Below are 22,995 nucleotides of genomic sequence, written 5' to 3' on the forward strand. Positions count from 1 at the left end.
AGATAAAAGACCATTGGTCTTTCCAGCTTCCTAAGGCTCGCTAGATTTGTACACAGTGCTCTCTTAATGCTGGAGGACATTATGGACTTTCTGGTTTGTCCTAGACTGTTTTAATGCTATACAAGGGAAAACTCTGTTGCTGACAACTGCTTCTGGAAGTCCGGAGCAAATTCGCTTGCACTCTACCATATTCTTTCCTCCAGTTTGTTCCACCCTGGTTCTCTTTGAACTCTCTCCACCACATCAGCTTTGCAAGGTTCTCTGATCATTTGTATCACTGAAAGTCATATCTTATTAGACAGTCAAGAAACATAGGCAATCTAACAAAGAGACTGAATTAGTTCATTCTCACATTGCTATAAACATACTACCTGAGACTGGGTAATTTATAAACAAAAAAGGTTTAATTGACTCACAGTTCCACATGGCTGGCTTGGGAGGCCTCAGGAAACTTACAATCATGGCAGAAGGTGAAATGGAAGCAAGGCACGTCTTACATGGCATCAGGTGAGAGAGAGAGAGAGAGAGAGAGAGAGAGAGAGAGAAGTGCCACACTTAAAACCATCAGCTCTCGTGAGAATTCCCTCACTATCACAAGAACAGCACTGGGGAAACCACCCCCATAATCTAATCACCTCCCACCAGGTCACTCCCTCCACATGTGGGGATTACAATTCAATATGAGATTTGGGTGGGAACACAGAGCCTAACCATATCAGGGACAGTAATGGTGCCTGAGGAAAGGCTAGTTGCCTGTGTGGCAATGGCCTGATGAAGTTCAGCTTCTAGGAGTAGGTGTCATGAACTCTGGGGACCATAAGAAACAAACATATCTGAGATTGACAAGAGGAGTAGCAGTAGATGGCTCCAACATTGGATGAGGAATTGATTCTATTTTTGTAATATGTGAAGACAAAAATTGGCTGGAGATTAAAAATGGAATCAAATCATTAAGACTTTTCACCTTTACCTGTCAACTGGTAAAATGGTGTTGGTCTTTATTTTCATTTTTTACTGAAATCCTCTACCTTCTAAGAGGTAGGGAGGATGAATACTATCTCAAAGCAGACAGGAACAATGGGCAGATTCATAGATTATAGCCCTATTGTGAAGGCTAACGTTTCTAAGAGAAATGTTTTGCCTTGATTAAAACTGTGAGTATGTGAAAATGATGCTGGAGTCTTGGTGCCTACCTCAGAAATATAAGCTGAATAGTCTACAGGACTTTATTCTTTTAATTCTTTCTTAAATTAAGGAATAATTTACATATAGTAAAATGTACAAATCTTAATGAATGTTTAGTTATGTATATTCCCATATGATCTGGAGCCACATAAATATGTAGAACATTTCTAGCACCCCCCAAAAATTATACTCATGTGCCTTTACAATCAGTAGTACAGAGTTAACCATTTTTTCAAATTATCACCTCTCTTCTTTACCTTCGTATAAAATGAAGTCATACAGTATGTATTGTTTTTGTCTGATCTCTTTCATGCAACATAATCTTTTTGACATTCATTTTATTACATTTTTTTAATTGTTGTATAGCATGTCATTTTTTGTATGTTTTGAAGGACATTTGGGTTGTTCCTACTTTCTGTCTATTATTAATAAAGCTGCTGTGAACAATCAAATCTTTTTATGGACACGTGCACTTATTTCTCTTGGGGGTCTCTAGGTATGGAATTGCTGGATCTGAGAGTAGGCATACAGATTTCCAAAATGGTTTACATTTTTATACTCCTGCCAGCAATGTAGAGAGATCAAATTGCTGTACATTCTCACCAATACTTAAGTCTTTTTAATTTTAGCCATTCTGGTGGATATGTAGTGACCTTTTACTATAATTTTAAATCACATTTCCCTAATGAAGAATTATATTGAGCACCTTTTCAGATGCTTATTGGGTATTTGGCTATCTTTTGTAGTGAAGTGCTTGTTCAAGCCTTGCCAACTGTTAACTGGCTATTTGCCTTTTTCTTATTGATTTGTAGTTCTTTTAATATTCTGGATATAAGTCATTTGTCAGATAATATGTATTATGAATATTTTCCCAGTCTGTGGCTTGTCTTTTCCCTTTTTTAGTGCTGAAGATTTTTTTTATTTTGATGAACTCCAATGTATCACTCTTTCCTTTATGATTACTACCTTTTGTATCCTGCTCAAAAAATCTTTGCCCACCTCAAGGTCACAAAGATATGCCCCATGTTTTTCTCTAAAAGCCTTATGATTTTAGTCCTCTCATTAGGTCTGTAATCCAGCTAACATTTTTAGTAAAAATGTACATCAGTAAAAATGTTTTGAGTATGTGTCTCCAGTATACACAATTTTATTTACGGATGATCTAATTTATTACCACCAATATTATATATTAATAAAGCTTGATTTTTAAATTTTTTAGATATATAAACAGAAGTTCCAGTGGATCATCTTGTACACAGCCTGGGATATATGTACCCCACTCTGAACACTATTGTTTTATACCACCAAAGACTAACATTTGTGACAAACACTGATAGCATTAATGTCAGAAGAACACTTCAGTGTAAACAAATGGCTAGAGTTGACAGAGCCCCAGTGAGCATATCTGCCAGCAATGTAAGAAACCCTCAGTTTACTCTTGTGCTGTCATGTTTGTCTCCGCTTACCGGGCTTATAGAGACAGCAGGACGATCTGACTTGGTAGAAGCAAAGACAAATTTGCCTTTGGTTGCTGACACAGGGGACAGTGCTCTTGAGTCTTCTTCCCCTGTCCTCATCACCAAATTCCTAGAGCTGAGCTTGGCACTGGGCTGAGTTTTTGGCAAAGGTGCTTAGAATTTGACTGGAGCTAATCCCCAGGGAAATTTAATGATTTGGAGCTTAGACGGCCTTTGTTATGAGGATTAGTAAACTAGATGGTGATTAAGCAGCTGGGGAGGAAGAAGCTGTCTGTTGGGCTAGGTCATGCTGTGGGGCACAGCATAGTTCCGTTGACTCAAGGTCAGGGGAGTCCTTGGGCCTGATTCACAGAGCTTTACACTCTGGGGCAGCTCCTTGTAGGATTTGGGCATCTGCTTATTAGCTGGTAGAGGTAAAGAATGGCTTCTCCCTTGGTGTCCACCTCTTCCCTCTGTCCACATATAGGGATTACTCCTTTGAATCAGGGCTACTTACATCTTTTTAATTGGTTATTGTTTTCCAATTCTCATTGAAGAGAAAAGTTTTTGTTGTCTGTTTTGCCTTTTGGAAAACTGGTGTAAAGTATGGAAGATGAAATTAGGAACAGAGTTTCTTGTTTTTCTAATCTAGACTGCTTCAGAAATTTGAGAGCAGTTTTTAAGGGAAGAAGTTGCTGAGAGAGACAAGTTAGGTGTTGAAAGCCATGGCAAGAAGACTGCCGAGGTTTGAAAGCCTGTATCTCCCATGTCCAGGGAACGCTGATTAATTTCTCCTAGCATGATCAGATTCTAAGAGATACCAACAAGGAAAAAGAGGGTAGATTAGAAACAGACAGCCCCCAACCTGTGGTTTGCTTAAGATTTCAAACTAAGTTTCAGAATGAGCAAGGACTTTATTCATTCTTTGATACTCCTACTTCTTAATAGTTAAACTTCCCAAAGCCAGCTTAACCCTAGCTCTGTATTTTCTATTCTTTCTCAGAAAGGGCCAAATTCATGAACGGATGCCTAGAGTGTTACTAAAAACTTGAAAATCTTTCTAAGATGCTAAAAAGGTATTCAGAGGGTATATTATTTCTTTAAACAACTGGATTACAGTATTCTGAGTGGACCTTTTCTATTTGCAAAGACAAACAAAAAAACAAAAACAAAAAACAAACACTTCAATTTAAACAATTATGTTGTTTGTCTTCTTTAGACGATAGACAAGCTGGTGGAGGTAGCAGTATGGGCTGGTAATTTGGCCAGAAGCTCTTGGACCAAGAGCTGACCAAGACAGTTTCAGTTGATGCTCATTTTTTCCAATAAATTTCCTGTAGCAGGCAGAGGTATTCACAATCATGTCATTGATTTTTAATGCTGCTCTTACACTAACGCAATAGGTGTTCAGTACCCATCAGTTATTGTTGCAGATGGTGTTTCTCCTTTGAATGCATTTTTAAATTATAAACCTGATTTAATACTTCTTTTCTTCCCTTTTTCATCTCCTAAATTTATTCTAAAGACCCAAGCAAGTATCTCTTAGCATGATTAAATAAAAGCTACTAGGAAGCCAGCAAGTGCTGTTAAGTCAATTGTTCTTTGCCTTTACTCACAAGGGGCCAACTTGTCACTTTGTTGACAGCTATCAGAGCACTTCATGCTTCATTGAAGACCCATCAAAAATTTCCAAATTGCTAGCTCATTAGCACAAAATAGGGCTTCAGGAATCTTTTTCTCTCAGTGTCCTGACTGGGCCTTATTAAGTGTTCCAACCTTGGTGGACCACTCTGAAACAGTGGATAAAGACCAGGGGAATTGAGAGATGGATGTTAATTAGTCAATTTTGAAGGAGTGAAACATGGGTGAAGGCAGAGTACAATGGGACAAAAAGCTGAGATTATCTGTGTCAGCAGAAGGATAATGCATTACTTTGCTAACTGTTCACAGGTCACTGAATGTCAGAACTGAAAAGGCCCAGAGCTGTCAGAGCCCCAAGAGATCATCTAGTCAGGCCCTCTTACACATTTTACCAGTAGGAGAAGAGAGGCTGCAAGAAGGGAAAGGGACTTGTCCAAAGTCAATCAGCTCTTCCTAGCTTTCCAGGCACCACCTGGCTTTTGGTTATATGACCTCTATGTAATCAATTTTCAATTACTTGGGCCACTCACTGCTAGCCCAGAAATCACTTGGGTAATCCAAAATGACACATAAGTTAACCATCGTTTACACTGAGCTTTGTGATGTGTGTTTATACCGACATTCCAATGCATCTGGGTCTAATCTGAGAATTCACAACACTTCAACTGAAACAAGAAAGCCACCCTGAAGGTCTGATTCAGGAAGAGCTGGAAAGCTGACCAGCCTTACTGAATGGATAGCATCATATATTGTTATACAGTCCCTCAAACAGGGTATGTTAATTTCAACAAGTTTGTTGATTCACACCTTTCCAGGGCCCCAGCCAGAGTTAGGAGGAGGGTGGTGGGAAGGGGAAAACAAAAACCTTTTGTAGAAGAATATACATATCATCTTTTCCCCCTCCATCCCCCTTCTCCCTTCCTCTCATTCATTTTTCCTTCCTTCCTTTCCTTATTTTTATTGATAGAAACATGAACATCTGCTTTGTCTTCCATATAAACAAATATGTGGCTGAGACATTGACCTGTAGAACTGGCTGTAAGGAGGCCAAACAATAAATAGAAGACATACTAGATCTCAGAAATCTAGAGGTAGCGTGGGGAGGAGAAAGGCCAGTGAGCAGTAATTTAAAAAGGACCAAAAAGTCTGGAAGAGTATGGAATCCATTGCACAGCTCAGAAAATACCCTGGGTCTGGAAAAGGGCTAGTCTGGGATATAGTTGAAGGGATCTTCAACCAAATGGAGTCTTACTTCCTGATCTGGACCCTTCTGAACTCTTAGATTATGCTGGCGACCCAAAATTTGCTGGGTTTTTGTCTGAGCATCTTCAGACTTGTACTAAATTAGGATTATTTCACTTAACATATCTCCTAAGGAGGAGGATGCTGGTGACTGAGAAGGGGCATGGAACAGAAAAAAGGGGCATGAACAGTTGGCCTGATGCTGTAGTCCAAGAAACAGTCTGTGCAAGGACTCAGAAAGTGGCAGCTGAAGGAGCAGTAAGGAATGCCAAATGCCTGAGCTTTTGCTACAGCAGTAATTAAGCATTTTAGTTTAAAAGGTTTCTCCCTTTTATCTTTTGGCCTAGAATAAACAGAGATCTTGCTGCTGTAACAGTGTTTAATTAACCAAAGATGGTACTTAATATCAATACATATTGAGGGGAAGACTTGCTATGGGTAACAGTAATATGGATAATTAAGTTGTATGAATTAAAAACAATGGGTAGAGTGAATTAAGACTAATGTACATCAACAGGGAAAATCTATTAGCATTCATTAGTTAGACTTCTGTTTGTGGTTCTTTGTTAGCCTCAGGAAACCCTTTCAAATGGCTGATCCCTGTTGAAAGTTCTGCCTGGTGCTAAGGGCCTTCTATGGATGCCAAAGGAATGAGTCATTCAAATAGAACTTCTGAAATTCAAGTACAGCACTTTCCTTTTCTCTCTCTCTCTCTTTTTTCTTGGCGGCAGGCAGCAGTGACTGTGAAGTAATAATGATAATGACAATGGAAATAAGAGTATAATCTTGATTAATTTGCTGAGAGTTGTTCCCCATTTACCAATATTGGCTTGTTTGGTGTTGAATGTGGCCCGGGTACCGGAACAAAGGTATATATATTCAATGTCACTTGGCTAACCTATGATTTGTTAGACAAAGGTTAATTTTTTTAAAAAAAGTTGGGTTAGCAGCAATAAATATAATAACATTCTGTGATTTAACTCAGAAGTTCAATTTATTTGATGGAGTTTAAAAAATCCTGAACTTAAATTTTTCTCTGCACCCAGGAGGTCTCATCTGCGAAATTGCACATGAGCTGGCCAACCTAAAGCTCAACAATATTATAACTTCCATGGTGTGGGGATAGATTGAGGGGACATTATAAAAGACTGAGAGAAAGATTGGAACAAGAGTAGAAGTGTAAAAATACCTCCAGTGAATACCAGCCCTTAATTGCCCCATTTAGAATCTTCCATCCCCTAAGGACTATAAAATGTAATTATCCTTACATTCCCTTTCCCTGGAAACAAACAAAAACAACTCCTGATTACATCAGTGAGTTGGAGCCTTTTTTACCTGACCATCTCAGTTGATAAATAAGCTGTAGGCAGTAACCTGTCCCTGAGGCTAGAAATTAGGAACGTTGTTCATTTTTATATCTCTAGCATGTTGTCCTATGCATAATAGAAATGTGCTTAAATACTTAAGGCATGATTAATGGATGGATGAGATGACTCCTTTCATGGATTATCATGGATGGAATTTATGTTCCAATAGGTACAACTCACCTTCATGGTAAAATGAATGTATAAAATTAGCCATAAGCAAAGACCCCCAGGGACATTCTGCTTTGCTTTGCTTTGCTTTGCTTTGCTTTTGCCTGCCCCAGTGGCTATTATTTCTGCCTTTGCTTTCAATACCCCTCAGTCTGACAATCTTCTTCCCCAGATTGCCCTGGTTAATGGAAATTCTATAGGTTGTGTTGTAACAGTAAATACCCATATTTCCAGCTTTCTCTGAATGCTCACTGTGTGTCAGACACTAGAAGCACTGTGCTGGGCACATGTTGAAGAGACATAGATAAAGAAGCAGCTACATTGTACCTACTTGTATCTTTTGATTTTGCCATTCCACTCCCAGAATGTTGAGCTGGAAGCCATTTTCCTGGTCTTCAGAGTCAACCCCCTTGTTATAATAATCAGAGCTTATATTAATTGAGGACTTACTGTTCTCGGATATTTACTATACTAACAACCCTGTGAGGTAGCTAGTCTTGTTATCTACATGTCACATAGGAGGGAATTGAGACACAGAGATGTTAAGTAACTTCCTAAGGATCACACAGCTAGGAAGTAGCGGAGCCAGGATTCAAACTTACGTTTGTCAGACTTCAAAGCCTGCCCAAAGATAGGAAAGAGCTTGCCAAGGGTCATTTTGGTGGAGCCTAGCTCTTCTGGCTCTAATTTGCCTGCACGTTTTGGTAGGCTGTGCTGCTGCTTTAGCCACACACTAGGGTTCCTTCCAAGCATCAGTTTCTTGTTTAGAAGTGCTAGTCTTCCTAGTTGGACTGCTGATTCCTCCAGTCAGGGATTGCATTATTTCCATGTTGCCTCCTTCCTCAAAGGTTTGCTCAAGCTTTGCCTTCAGTAAATAATGACCTGTGATCAGCTCCTGAGCTATTCCAAGGAGCTGCCTGGAGCCATTCCCCAGTACTACTTGTGGCTCCAGGGGTGGAAGAAACAAGTAGAATTTTGGGGAGAAAGTCGCCTCACTGCCTGCTTTCTGTTTTGTTCTCTGCAACACAGATTGAAGATGGAGGCAAGGCAGCTTTGTCCCAGAAGATGAGGACTGGTGATGAGCTGGTGAATATCAATGGCACTCCATTATATGGCTCCCGCCAAGAGGCCCTCATTCTCATCAAAGGCTCCTTCCGGATTCTCAAGCTGATTGTCAGGAGGTAAGGTACAGGGAGAGTCTCCGTAAGAAGCAGAGGCCACTGAAACTTGGTTGGTAATAAAGCTCAATAGAGTCATGTCTCTATCAATATTATAAAGGAAAGAGGTGTTTCACTTGAATAGAATTTTGCAGACAACTGAAGCAGAATAGCACAGGAGAAAGAGCCTTTGGTTCAAATCCTGGCACTGCCACACAGACACATAATCTTGGATAAATTTATTTGTCCTCTGCAAGATTGTTTCCTTATTTGCTATAAAGAGGACTAAATTACTCATTATATACCAAAGGGCTATCTAATCCAGTGTTTTTCCATCTCCTTCTTTATAATACACTATCATTCCTGAACCACATATCAATGGAGACTTAAAGAGCCCCTACTACAGCCATGGAGGCTGTAGCAAACTCTTAGAAACCCTTTCCTTGAGGATTGCACAGTCTAGCAGGGGAGAAAAGATACACATGTGACTAAGTAGCTATATATTTTTAAAGAAGGCAATAAAGGCTTGTGTGTGATTATCAAATGGAACGTTCAGACAGAAATTGCTATTAGAGAAAGAGATCACTGCAGAAGGGATTGATAGGGTAAGACTTCATAGAGGAAGTAGAATTTAAGCTAAAGGGTAAGTATAATTTGAAAAATAAAGCATCAGAAGAGGAAGGCATTGCAGGTAAGTGCAGTGGCATAAGCAGAAAGAAGGGAAGGACATATTTGGGCACAGTTATTCTGCTGCCACCAAAAGCATCTACCTATTGGTAAACTTTCCACATGGCTTTTCTTTCATTTTGCTGCTGCGTCTTTGCTTTGTATTATTGGAGCTCAGCCTTCTCCCTTTCTATTGTGTTTTTTTTTTTTTTTTTTTTTTTTTCCTTTATCGTAAGTTTGCATCTTCCCACAATCTCACTTCTCCCTCTGGCTCCTGCCCCGTCTTTCTCCTTTTGTTCATACTCAGTCTCAAAGGAAGAGTCTATAGTCACTGTCCCCACTTCTCCACCTGCCATTTAGCTTTCTACTCTCTGCAGCCAGAATTTGACCCTCAGAACTCCACTGAAACTACTCTGTCAAAAGCTACAAATTATCACCTAATTGTCAAAGTCAATGGGTTATTTTTAGTATTCATCATATATGGCATTTAACATTATAGCTCTAGATTTTGCCCCCTACCTTCCTTTATGAAACTCAATACCAAAAATCTCACACAGCAACTCAATAGCAAAAAAACAAACAAACAAAAAAACCCCAAAATAATCCAACTTAAAAAGTGGGCAAAGAATTGAATAGACATTTCTTAAAAGAAGACACAAAAATGGCCAACAGGCATATGAAAAAATGTTCAACATCACTAATCTTCAGGGAAATGAAAAATAAAAACCACAATGAGATATTATGTCACCCCAGTTAAAATGGTTTTTATAAAAACAAAACAAACAAATTAAAAAAAAACAGATTCTGGAAGGATGTGGGAAAATGGGGAATCCCTGTACACTGTTGGTAGGACTGTGAAATAGTACAGCCACCGTAGAACAGTATGGATGTTTAGTAAAAAACTGAAAATAGAATTATCATATGACCTAGCAGTCCCCCTGCTGGGTACATATTCAAAAGAAAGGAAATCAGCATATAAAAGAGATATCTGCACCCCCATGTTTATTGCAGCACTATTCACAATAAACAAGACATGGAATCAACCTAATCCATCAGTAGATGAATGGATAAGGAAAATGGGGAATATATATATATAAAGGAATACTATCAGCCATAAAAAGAATGAAATCCTGTCATTTACAACAACACAGATGGAACTGGAGGTCATTAAGTAAAATAAGGCAGGCCCAGAAAGACAAATATTACATGTTCTCACTCATATGTAAAGGGTGAAAAGAGAGATCTCATGGAGATAGAGAGTAGACTGGTGGTTACTAGAGGCTGGGAAGTGGGGAGGTTGAAGAGAGGTTGACTGATGGGTATAAAAATACAGTTAGATAGAAGGAATAAGATCTAGTATTCAATAGTTTGGGTAGGGTAACTATAGTTAACAATCTATTGTATATTTCAGAATAACTGGTAGAGAAGAATTCATATGTTCTCAACATAAAGAAAAGATAAATGTTTGAAGTGATGGATATCCCAATTTTCCAAATTTCATTGTTACACTTTATATGTATGTATCAGAATGATACATGTACCCCCAAAACATGTGTAACTATTATGTTAATTAAAAAAAAAAACTTTTTTTTTTTTTTTTTGAAATGGAGTTTTGCTCTGTCGCCCAGGCTGGAGTGCAGTGGCGTGATCTCAGCTCACTGCAACCTCCACCTCCCAGGTTCAAGCAATTCCCCTGCCTCAACCTCCTGAGTAGCTGGATTACAGGCGTGTACCAACACACCTGGCTACTTTTTGTATTTTTAGTAGAGACGGAGTTTCACTATGTTGGCCAGGCTGGTGGCAAACCTCGGACCTCAAGTAATCCGGCCTGCCTCAGCCTCCCAAAGTGCTGGGATTACAGGAATAAGGCACCGCGCCCGGCCACACCTCTTACTTTCAAGATAATCAGTTTCCTTGTTCTTTTCCTACATCCTTGTCCATTTTTTAAAAACCAGGCTCGTTATTACCTGCTCTTCCTCTGACCATTCCTTAAATGTTGGTGTTCCCCATAGTTCCACCATTTTTAACTTAATATACCCTGGAAAATCTCACCCAGCCCTTTAGCTTCACCTTATTTTCTGTATCTCCTATGCTCTAGACCATATAACCAACTTCCTATTAAACATTTATACTTAAATGTGTCAGAGGTATTGCAAACACAACATGCCCATGCCTAACACATCATCATCTTCTCTCAAAATAACTATCTATGACCAGGACCACCACGTATGTATTCAGCCAACTAAGCCAGAAACACAGAAGCCATCTTTAATTCTTCCATTGTCCTCATGTTCTATATCCAAATGATTTATCCTGAAGAGAGAATATTTAAGGGGAAAGGCTTTGGACCTAGGAAGAATGAGGTTATATAGGATCCCCTTGACTTCTGTTACCTGCTGGCACCTAAGATTAATCCATACCTGCCCATGTACATGGATAGGAGGTGACATGTTAAGTAATGCCTTATATAATAGATACATTATCACTGATTAAATCTTGGATTGGTCAAGATTTAGGTCTTAAATAAGGCTTCTTGGAGGGGTAATTTGGTGAATTTGGAAGCATTTTTGTTTTGGAGCTAGATATTCCCATGTTTGCAACTTCCTAGGTCTCTTATATGACAAATAATAATTCGTATATAATGGCATTGTTGTGATGATTAAATAAGATCATTTATATAAAATGACTTTCACATAATGGGTTGTCAGTGAATTTCATTCCCATTTCTTTCCTTAGGGTCTAAAAGAAGCATAATTGGAATAACCAAACACTGTTAAATTGGGAGAGCATCAGAATGGTGATGTGCTTTGCAGCCTAACCTGCAGAGAATGATGTGTTAAGGAATCATTAGGGGTGGCAATGATCTGAATAGGAAATAAAGGCCCCTGTGAGATGCTGGTTGTACAGAGACACCAGCACTTAGAGGGAGTCTGAACACTATCTAGAGTATCTTCTGAGTCAGTCACAAGAATGAGAGGGTTCAGGTGTTTCACCCACTCATCTTGACAGGGTGAGTTCCATGTCCTCTTTCGTAGCAACATCTGCCACCATCAGTCACTTAGGAGTGGTTATAATTATGGGCTTGAACTAGCAGGGCCCTTTGTTTTTCGTGGTGTGACAGGTCCTATGGCTCCCAGAACCTGTATTTTCTACCCTTTTAACCTCCCCATCTCAGCCCCTATTGGTGAAGGCTTTCAATGACATAATTTATTAGGTGATGCTGCCCTCTTGTGGAAAACTTAACCTTCACAGGTGGACTACCCTGGGCACAGTATAGGAAATTAATTCCCTCTCGTTTAGTCCAAATTTTCCGTCAACTTTATGAAAGAGCTCTTAACATGTAAAAGAAGTGTGATTACCCTAAAATTTGTGAGTATTCAGCCTAGTGTTTTATACAGGTAGAAAGACTTTGGTTTGAGTAAACAATCAGCTGACAAAGATCCAACACTTAGCTTAAGGTCTAGGCTTGAGTCCTTTTGGTATGAATATAAACAGAAGGAACTTTAGAATATAGCCAATTCTGAAAAGCCAACCCAGCTCTTCCTCCTATATTGCTGTCTAGATAATGGTCAGCTCAGTCAGAAATGTAGGTGTCACCCTCAACTCCTCTCTCACCCCACCCAACTTCCAATCCAATTAATTCCAAGTCTTGATATTTTTAACCTGCTAAAGACCTCTTGGTTGCCTTTGTCTTAATCCAGCCACTCATGATTTCTCACCTGCACTATTCTAAGAGCCTTCCCACTGGCTTCTCAGCTTTCAGTCTCACCTTTTCCTAATCAATCCATTCTCTAAATAGGTATTTGAACATGTCACTACTCTATTAGGAAAAAAAAAATCAGGAACAATGACCACGCAACCACGTTGATCCCAAGATGTTCATTTTATATTGATTGATGATACAAACCATATTGAAGATATTATATTTATGAATCTTTTTTTGCAAAAAACATGGCATCCAAATATATAAAGAAAAAAACTGTCAACTATACAAAAAGTGATGGAAACATCTGTATGGGAGGCTTTAACATAATTTAATTGACAATAAAGTAGACTAAAATAAACTACTTAGAAGATATGAAAAACAATTCATTAGATCTAATTAATACATTTTGAAAATTGTTTATAGACTGCATATACTCTTTTCAAATATTGAGAGAATATTTTTAAATGATCATAGGTATGTCACAAAGAAAAGCTTTGCAAGTTTCTTTTTTTTTTTTTTTTTTTTTTTTTGAGATAGAGCCTTGCTCTGTTGCCCAGGCTAGAGTGCAATGGCACGACACGATCTTGGCTCACTGCAACCTCTGCCTCCCGGGTTCAAGCAATTCTCCTGCCTCAGCCTCCCAAGCAGCTGGGACTACAGGTGTGTACCACCACACCCAGATAATTTTTGTATTTTTAGTAGAGACAAGGCTTCACTATGTTGGCCAGGCTGTCTTGAACTCCTGACCTCAAGTGATCTGCCCGCCTTGGCCTGCCAGAGTGCTGGGATTACAGGCGTGAGCCACCAAGCCCAGCCTGCACACTCTTAAGAGTAGCAATCTCTGATGATAATGTACAATGTTTACAATTTAAAAACAAATTTTAAAGTCTTCAATTACTTGAATATTTTAGATCACATTTATATGTGAATATTAGCACAAAGAAACACTAGCAGACTAACAATAATAAAAATGAGATCATGACTTACCAAAACTTTGAAAATATTCAGAAGTAAATTCATAACCTTAAATATTTTATTGTTAAAAATGAAGAATGGAATTAAATGACTAATAATCCAATATAATATGAAACCGAGGACTAGGTTTCTTTTCAGATGGATGAATTAAATAGATAAGCCTTTAGCAAATTTAATCAAGAAAACAAAGATGAATTATAAATAAAATTTAAATGACAAATGGAATACAACAACAAAGGTTTTTTAAATTAAAGGCGCACTACTATAATTGTACCTTAATATATTTGAAAATCTCAAAGAAATTAAAATATCTAATAAAATATTAAATGCCAGAAATTACTGAGAAGTTGAAAACTAAATGAACATGTAACAGTAGAAACTTTGAAAACAATTATCAAAGAGAAACTTCCAAAAATACTTTAGGGACATCCAAAAATACTTTAGGACTTTAAGGGACAGATATTTTTATCTGTGAATTCCTTTAAATTTTCTAGAAATAACCACGTTGAATTCTATAGATATGTTATAGTATTGAAAATGTTGCAGAATTATTCACACTGTCTTTGAAGCCAGCATTACTCTGATACCAAAACCTGACAGACTGCTCTAAGAAAGAATATTCTATCCAATTTGTAAATTTAGATGCAAAATATATACATGGAATTCTATGAAATATAATACAATAATATAGGACAGTAACAATTCATTACAAATATTAAAATAATTTTTAAAAGGCAAAATTTTGACTCTTACGTAGACAAAAAGTGAACATATGTTAAATATTGTATTTCACTCCTTAATGAGGAAAATGTAAAGTGTTACAATCAGTTCAAAGGAGAAGTCAAAGAATAACAAATTTAAAGGTAACAACAGACACAATAATCAATTAGAAGCTATATGGAGAAATATATGCCATTCTTAATGGGAACAAACCCATAAGCAATCAGGAATGCCCTTAAGAAATATGTATGAAAGAAAGAGGTTTTATATGGAGGAAATTACAAAAATGTACAGACAGAAAATGTACACAAGTCATTTTTGATGATGTGGGTAAAGTCTTAGGGTACTGTATTTTTTTTTCTTACAAAAAGGCAAGATACAATTGAATGTACATTATTGACATATTCTGGTTTAGCCATGCTCTCCGTAGACAACTTCTGAACCATCATTCCTCCACCCTCATGCAAGATTCCCTTCATTTTTGAAGCTCAAACAAGCAGGGATTATCACTCTCATTTCCTTACCAATGTCATTTATCAGCCTCCAGGTTATTCTTTCACTTCTATTTTTAAATTTATTTTAACTGATACATAGTACATATTTATGGGGTACATAGTGGTTTTCCAATGTGCAACGTATAGTGATCAGATCAGAGTAATTAGCATATCCATTATCTCAAACATTTATTGTTTCTTTATGTTGGGAGCATCCTTTCTTCTAGTTACTTGAAATATATAATACATTAATATTGACTATAGTCATCCTATAGTGCTATAGAGCACTAGAACTTATTCTTCCTATCTACTGAATTTTTGTATTTTTTAGCAAATCTTTATATATCCTTCCCTTCCCCCTCCCTTCTCACCCTCTAGTAACCTCTGTTCTACTCTTTACTTCTTTGAGTTCAGTATTTTTAGCTTCTACATATGAGTGAGAACATGTGGTGTTCAACTTTCTGTTCCTGGCTTATTTCACTTAACATAACGTCCTCCATGTTGCTGCAAATAACAGGATTTCATTCTTTTTATGGCTGAATAACACTCCATTGTGTATATATACACCACATTTTCTGTATCCATTCATCTGTTTTTGAACACTTAGATTGATTTCATATCTCAGCTATTGTGGATACTGCTGCAAAAGATATGGGGTGTAGATATCTCTTTGATATATGTATATACACACACATACATATGTATATATTTTAAACGGTTGGTGGAAAAAAGAATCGTATTTCATGATATGTGAAATTATATGAAACTCAAATTAAGTGTCCATAAATAAAATTTTATTGGAACAGAACTACACATTTATGTACTATTCATGCTTCTTTCATACTAAAATGGCAAAATTGAGTTGTGGCAGACTGTGTGATACAAAAAGCCTAAAATATTTATTATTTGGCTCTATGCAGAAAAAAAAAAAATGGCCCTTAGACTAGAAACATGAGGACAGGTGCTGCGTATTCACTGTTGCATTCTCAGTACCTAGTACACTCTATGACACATGGGAAGGACTCAGTATTTTTTTTTAAACATCCTTATTTAGGGAAGTAGGAACTATGAGTAACTGGTTTTCTTGATAGTTATATTTTTCATGGTCACTTAAATTGGCACATGACATTCCATTCAGTTTATTATGATTATGGATATTTGTAAGACTGTTTTAAAATAACTGATCAATTTTGGGTACACTGATCAAAAAGCAAACAATCTAGTTTTTATTATATGAACCTGGTATCCAGATCTTGGACCAGCATTAAGATTATGAAAAGGAATGAACTGCCATATCTTTGAGCCTTGTGTAGGCCACCTGCCAGCCTCCCTAGCTGTCCTGTCTTTGTTGTTGTCATAATACTCCTGCCATCTATAATTAAATGGAAGGGGTTACAACTGTTGAAACTTGTTAAAACTGAAGTTGTCCTGCCATGTATTAATATACCAGGGATAGGAAGATGTTTACAGTTGGCACCGTGTTAGAGAAGTCCTGGAAAGGCAAGAGAGAGAAAAATAAAAATAATATAAAACAGAGGTGGGCTAAACTATGGTCTGTGGCCAAATCTGTCCTGCTAACTAGTTTTCCAATTAACATTTTATTGGAATAAAAGCAATTGGAGCAGTCATGCTCATCTATCTATGTGTTGTCTATAGCTGTGGTTTTGTTTTTTTTTAAACACCAAAATGGCAAAGTCGAATAGTTGCAACAGACACTATATGGTCTACAAAACCTAAAATACTTACTACCTGGCCCTTTACAGACTAAGTTTGCTGGCCCCTGGTATAAAGCATTCTCCAAAAAGAAGACCTTGAGGCTCTCTCTAAAGCTTAAAAAGACTGAAAGAGAACCATCGTAGTCTACAAGTGAGAATGAATAAAAAATCACAGACTATTTAAGCCAACAAACATGGTAGGCAAACTGCTGGATTCTTGAGATTCAATATTCTTTTGAATTTGGGCAATGATGTGGTTGGTATAGGGTAAAATGAATGGTATATGGGTCCACACAAGTGTGTGTTTGCTTGCCTGCTTCCTTCTATTCACAAGATATTTATTAAATGCTACTTCCATCTAGATATGGAGTTAGCTGTTGGGGATACCGTGAAGAACATAGACACATTCCCTGCCCACATGGAGCTTATAAATCTGTTGTGTTTGACTCTGGCACAACACCTACAGGTTGTGTGACTTTGAGTAAGTTTATATAACCTCTTTTAGCCATTATTTTCCCGTCCATATAAGAACACTAATGTCTCTTTTGCAAGTTTGTTATAATGATCAAATGACATTATATACACACATATATGAAATATATGTATATATAAAATATATTCATATATTTTTCAAGTCATTCAAACAATATTGAGTGCTATGTGCTAAGCACTATTTTAGGTATTAGTGATATATCAGTTAATACAACAGGTTTAAAAGAAAATCTTGTCTTCATATAAATTACCTTTTAGGTAAATATATGAAAGTACCTGAAACAGAGTAGCCATTTGGTAACTGCTCTTTTCTTTTTCCTAAGTAAAAGGAAGGCAGTACTTATCCTTCAGTACTGATTTTAGCAGACAGTACAATACTGGCTAAAACTTCATCCGGCCGGGCGGGGGTACTCGCGCCTGTAATCCCAGCACTTTGGGAGGCTGAGACGGGCAGATCACGAGGTCAGGAGATTGAGACCATCCTGGCTAACACGGTGAAACCCCATCTCTACTAAAAATACAAAAAAATTAGCTGGGCGTGGTGGTGGGCGCCTGTAGTCCCAGCTACTCGGGAGGCTGAGGCAGGAGAATGGCGTGAACCCTGGAGGTGGAGCTTGCAGTGAGCTGAGATCCGGCCACTGCACTCCAGCCTGGGCGACAGAGCGAGACTCTGTCTCAAAACAAACAAACAAACAAAAAAAAACTTCATTACACAACTCATAGACCAGGTGTTATTATCAATCACATAGTACCCTAATAATTGTCAATCAGAATGATCATTAGGTTGGATAGCTCAAGTTGTGAAAATGACTAGTTCTGAATTCATTCATTTCTCTTTTCTTAAACGTGCCTCTTTGCCTTTGTATACTATTTCTTGATCTAGAAAGTTATGTACCCCTCTTGCCAGAACAAAGGCCAAAGTCAAGCTCCAATCAAAGGAAAATGTACTGCTAGAGCTAAAAGAGGTTTCTGTAATCACTGTATTCAGTGACCTCATTTTATAGGTGAGAAGACTGAGGACTGGAATGAGTAAGGACTTTCCTAAGGCCACACAGCGACAGAGGTAGATTAGACTAGAACCAGCAACTTCTTCTTACCAGTCAAGGTTTCTTTACATGGTTTCTGGGATGTTTCACATTTGCTACCTCCTCTAGGAAGCCTTTCTGTACTTGAGGGAAATGTCTCTTTTCTATACCTAAAGTAAGTTTGTGATTCTATCCTTTGCCTTAACTTTTTCCTCTGCCAATTCATCTTTTATGAATTTATCCACTTCCAAAGGTTTCACCTCTCTCCTAGATATAGAAGACTGCCAGATCTCTCTCCCCAGCTTTCCCTTCTTCCTGAGCTCCAGACTTCCATTCCAAGGTGTACATTAACTCTTACCCAACCACCCCCTTCTGGTGTCCTAATATCTCTATTTCAGTCTATGGCATCTTTCCCATCCTTGTCAATCAAGCTCACAATAGTAGAATCCTCTTAAATTCCCTCTTTTATTCCCAACAGTCCCCAAGTCCTTTCTGAGCTCCCTCTGCAGCGTTTCTAATATCCATCTCATCTATTTCCTTTGCTTTCGTCCTGCTACTGCCAGGGACTCATTACCTCTTGTCTGGATGCCCTCCAACCCATTCTCTGCACTTCTGCCAAATTAATCTTCCTAAAGTACATCTCTGTATTTATTTCAATCAGCAGTAATTGTGCTTTGGGTAAATCTCATGAGTTATGAGGTCTCTATTGTGCTTAGCCTGGCTCATGTCATTCCCTTTCTCAAAAAAAACCCCAACTGCCTCCACAAATAAGTCTAAATACTTCATCCCAGCATTTAAGACCCTGTATAGATGGATCTACATGACTTTTTTCTATCCTTATCTTTCTGAAACCCAAAGGGGTATATCTTAAAAGAGTTTGCCTCCTCACTTGGACATACCCAATTTTTTCACAGGTGTGCTGGACCTCATTCTCCTACACTTTTTAAAGAAATCTTGCTCCTTTAATTTCTGCTCTCCCTTTTTCAGGCATTTTCAACCTGTTATCCTTCTCTTGTCCTAGTTTTTTCCCCTAAGTCTACAAACCAGCTCAGGTCTCCTATTTTGAAAACACCTTTCCAAGACCTATAGTCATCTTTAGGTATTGTGCCTTTTTTTTCTTTCACAGGTAAACTACTTTGAAAACCTGTTTTCGCTCACTATTTCTACTCCTTCACCTTCCATTCACAAGCACAACCCATAACAATCTAACTTGGTCTCCCACCATATCCCTCAAGTGACTCTGGTCGGAATTACCAGTGACCTCTTAATTATTTAAAGCAATGAACTCCTTTTGGTTCCTGTGTTACTTCACCTCTGTATTAGTGTCCTAGGGCTGTCACAACAAAGTGACACAGACTAGGTACCTTAAAATAGCAGAGATTACATAGCTCAGGATACTGGAAGTCTGAAATCCAAGTGTTGGTAGGGCCACGCTCTCTCTGAAGGCTCTAGGGGAGGGTCCTTTCTTGATTCTTCCTAGCTTCTGGTGTTTACCAGCAACCCTAGGCATTCCTTGGCTTGTAGACATAGCACTCCAACCTCTGCCTCTATCTTCACATGGCCTTTTCCCCTGTGTCTTTGTGTGTCTGTGTCTATGTGGCCTTCTTATAAGGTCACCAGTCATTGGACTTAGGTCCTACCTAAGTCCAGTATGATTTCATAATAACTAATTACATCTGCAAAGGCTCTGTCTCCAAACAGGGTTGCATTCAAAGGTTCTAGGTGAACATGAATTTTGCAGGGGCACCATTCAACTCAGTACAACTTCTCATCAGAGCTTAACATTGTTGAATATTACTGTCTTCTAAAAATTTTATCTTCCTTTGGCTCCAGTAACACTATGCTTCCCCTGGTTTTTCTTTGCTTTCTCTTGTCTATTCCTTTTTTATGGTTCCTCTTCCTCTACTTGACCCTTATGTATTAATAGTCTCCAAAGTTCTACACAAGTTTCTCTACTCTTCTAACATGACACATTCTGGGTGATTTTAATTCATTCCATGATTTAATTTAGCAAATAAGACTTCTAAATCTCTCACTCCATCCCATACTTCTCTCCCATTTATACCACTTCTTTCTAGGTATCTTCATTTTTATACCCCACATGTATCTCCAAAACTCTATATGTTAAAGTCATTAACTTCTACCTCCAAACCCTGATAAAATCTGCTTCTCCTCCTGTGTGCCTCTATAAAGGTGAACAATTCACAGTGAACCCAGTTTTTTCAGCTCCTTATTGCTATATCTAATTGAGCAAGTCTTGGCCATTTTTATATATGCTGAAAATTTCTCAAACTTCTTCTCTCTTGTTTGCTCACTGCAAGTCTCTCAATTTGTTTACCTACCTCCAGTTTTGCCATGCTCCCGACCTCGTGAATTTATTCTCCACAGTGCAACCAGAGTCATCTTTTAAAATGCAAACCTCATTGTGAAATCTTTACTCACCAAAACCCTTCAAAGTTCCCTATTGTGTTCAGGTTAAAATCCAAACTCCTTAATTTGGTGAACAGGCCTCTTAAAATAGAACACCTGTTTATCTCTGCCATCTCCGCCCAAGCCTGCACTTTATGTTATGGCCACATTCAACTGCTTATATTTCTCTAATGTATTCGTCAGGGTTCTCTAGAGGGACAGAACTAATAGGATACACACACACACACACACATATATATATATAAAGGGGAGCTTAGTAAGTATTAACTTACATGATCTCAAGGTCTCACAATAGGCTATCTGCAAGCTGAGGAGGAAGGAGAACCAGTCTGAGTCCCCAAACTGAAGAAATTGGAGTCTGATGTTCGAGGGCAGGAAGCATCCAGCATGGCAGAAAGATGTAGGTTGGGAGGCTAGGCCAGTCTCTCCTTTTCATGTTTTTTTGCCTGCTTTATATTCACTGGCAACTGATTAGATTGTGCCCACCAGATGAAGGGTGGTTCTGCCTTCCCCAGTCCACTGACTCAAATGTTATTGTCTTTGGCAACACCCACACAGACACACCCAGGATCAACACTTTGTATCCTTCAATCCAATCAAGTTGACACTCAGTATTAACCATCACATCCAACTACAACATATTCTCTCATATCTCTGTGCCTTTTCACATTCTGCTCCTTCTTCCCAAAATGATGACTGCTCCTTCCTCTTCTTTGTTTAGCTAAGTCTTATTCAACACTCAAGACTTTACCACTTCTAAGAAGTGTTAGGGTTGATATCCCCAGACTGTATTAAGCTTCCTCCTATAAACAACACCCTTTAATTTCCACTATCTAGAATCGTAACAGCCTGTTTACTTGTCTATTTCCCACCTGTAAATTTTGGGCAGCGTCCATGTGTGGTTTTTACTCGTATCTTTAGTATAGTGATCATAGTGCTTAGCAGGGTTACATGCTCAATACTCATTGAATAGCTAATTGAATGGAATGAATGTATGCCAGGCAAGGGCAGTAAGGGTTATTGCAGTGAGAATTAGAGGCTGAGACTTTTAGGTAGTATTGGCTACTTTTAGGGGTATTGGCTTGTCAAGCATCCAAATACTTGAAAGCTGAGATGGTGGATTCAGCAAAGGAAAGAGATAGAGTCAAAGATGAGTGCAAGGTTTCTTGCCAAATTGGATGGAGTTAAAAGATACTAGTTACAAATGCTATTTATAAGAACTAGCATTTATTGAGTGCCTCTTAGACACTGAGCATTTGACTTGGTACTTTATATGCTTTATATCAAAAAGAAACAAAATAATGAGCTAGTTTTAGACATGTGGAATTTGAAGCATATGTAAGACGTCCAAATATAAAGGACCAGTAGGCAGTTGTAACTATGGTTCTTGGGTACACAAAGAAAAAAAGGACTCAATAATTAAATTGAAAGTTATTTGGGTCGATGATAATTGAAGCCATTGGGATGGTATCTTCCAGAAACTGTAATGTAGAGAAGAAGAGAAGATGATCAGGGACCAGATTCTGGGGGACATATGTGAGCCAAATGCAAAGAGAGGAACCATTCATTCATTCATCTAACAAATATTTACTAGGGCCATAGTCTGTGTTGGGTACTATTTTAGGAACTGGGGGTATATCAGTGAACAAAATAGCCCTTTCCCTCTTGGAGTTGCTATTCTAACAGGAATGGGAGAAGTAGACAATAATCAAAAATAGGCAAACATATTATATCCATTAGTGGTAAGTGCTATAAAGGAAAATAAAGCAATGCAAAGGCATATAAAATGACTAAATGTGGGTGTGGTAGGAGCAGCAGGGGCAGGGGAGACTTCAGCTCATTCAGGGAAGACCTCTACCTCTATGAAGATATTTGAACCAAGAAGTAAATGGTAAGAAAGAGGCAGCCATATAAAGATCTGTGGAGAAGAGCTTTCCAGCCAGAAGAATATCAAGTAAAAGAGAGCTTAAATGGAAAAAATACATGATGTATTCAAAGGTCAGAAAGAAGGCTTTAAAACTGTAGTGTGGTAAGCAAAGGAAGCATGAAAGGAGAAGAAGTCAAGGATTATAATCACACAGGGCCTTGGAGGCTCTGGTAAGAAGTTCAAATGTGTTCTATTTGCAGAGGGAAGCTGTTAGAGAGTTCTAAGCAGAACAGTGGTATGATTAGTTTTGGATTGGTAGACGATCACTGTGGCTGCTGTATGGGAAACAGACTGTAGGGGGCAGAGAGGAAGCAGGAAAACTTGTTAGGAGGCTACTGGGAATAATTTAAGCAAGATAAGGTAATGAGTTGGATTTGGATTTTAGTGATGGAATGGTAAAAAGTTGTTAGATTTAGGATTCGTTTTGGAAGACTTGCTGATGGCTGAAGTATGAATTGTGCAGGGTTGTGGTAGGAAATGGCTAGGCAAGGAATAAATGGTTCCTTGGGTTTTGACCTGAATAACTGGGTGGTATCAGTTACTGAGGTGAGAAAGACTGGAGGAGGAACACGTTTTATGGGTAATCAGAAGAAGTAGGAAAGAAGTAGCTTGGTTTTATACACATTAA

General features: G+C 38.2%; 1 protein-coding gene across 1 annotated transcript in view; it reads left to right on the forward strand.

The window, feature by feature from the left end:
• Nucleotides 1-22,995, forward strand: part of SHROOM4 (shroom family member 4) — a 224,497-nt gene that overhangs the window by 111,436 nt on the left and 90,066 nt on the right. Inside the window, exon 2 of the mRNA XM_025372788.1 lies at nucleotides 8,090-8,241. Coding sequence (XP_025228573.1) covers nucleotides 8,090-8,241 — 152 coding nt within the window. The remainder of the gene's footprint in view (nucleotides 1-8,089; nucleotides 8,242-22,995) is intronic.

This window comes from Theropithecus gelada, chromosome X (genome assembly GCF_003255815.1).
Source record: "Theropithecus gelada isolate Dixy chromosome X, Tgel_1.0, whole genome shotgun sequence".
Taxonomy (NCBI): domain Eukaryota; kingdom Metazoa; phylum Chordata; class Mammalia; order Primates; family Cercopithecidae; genus Theropithecus; species Theropithecus gelada.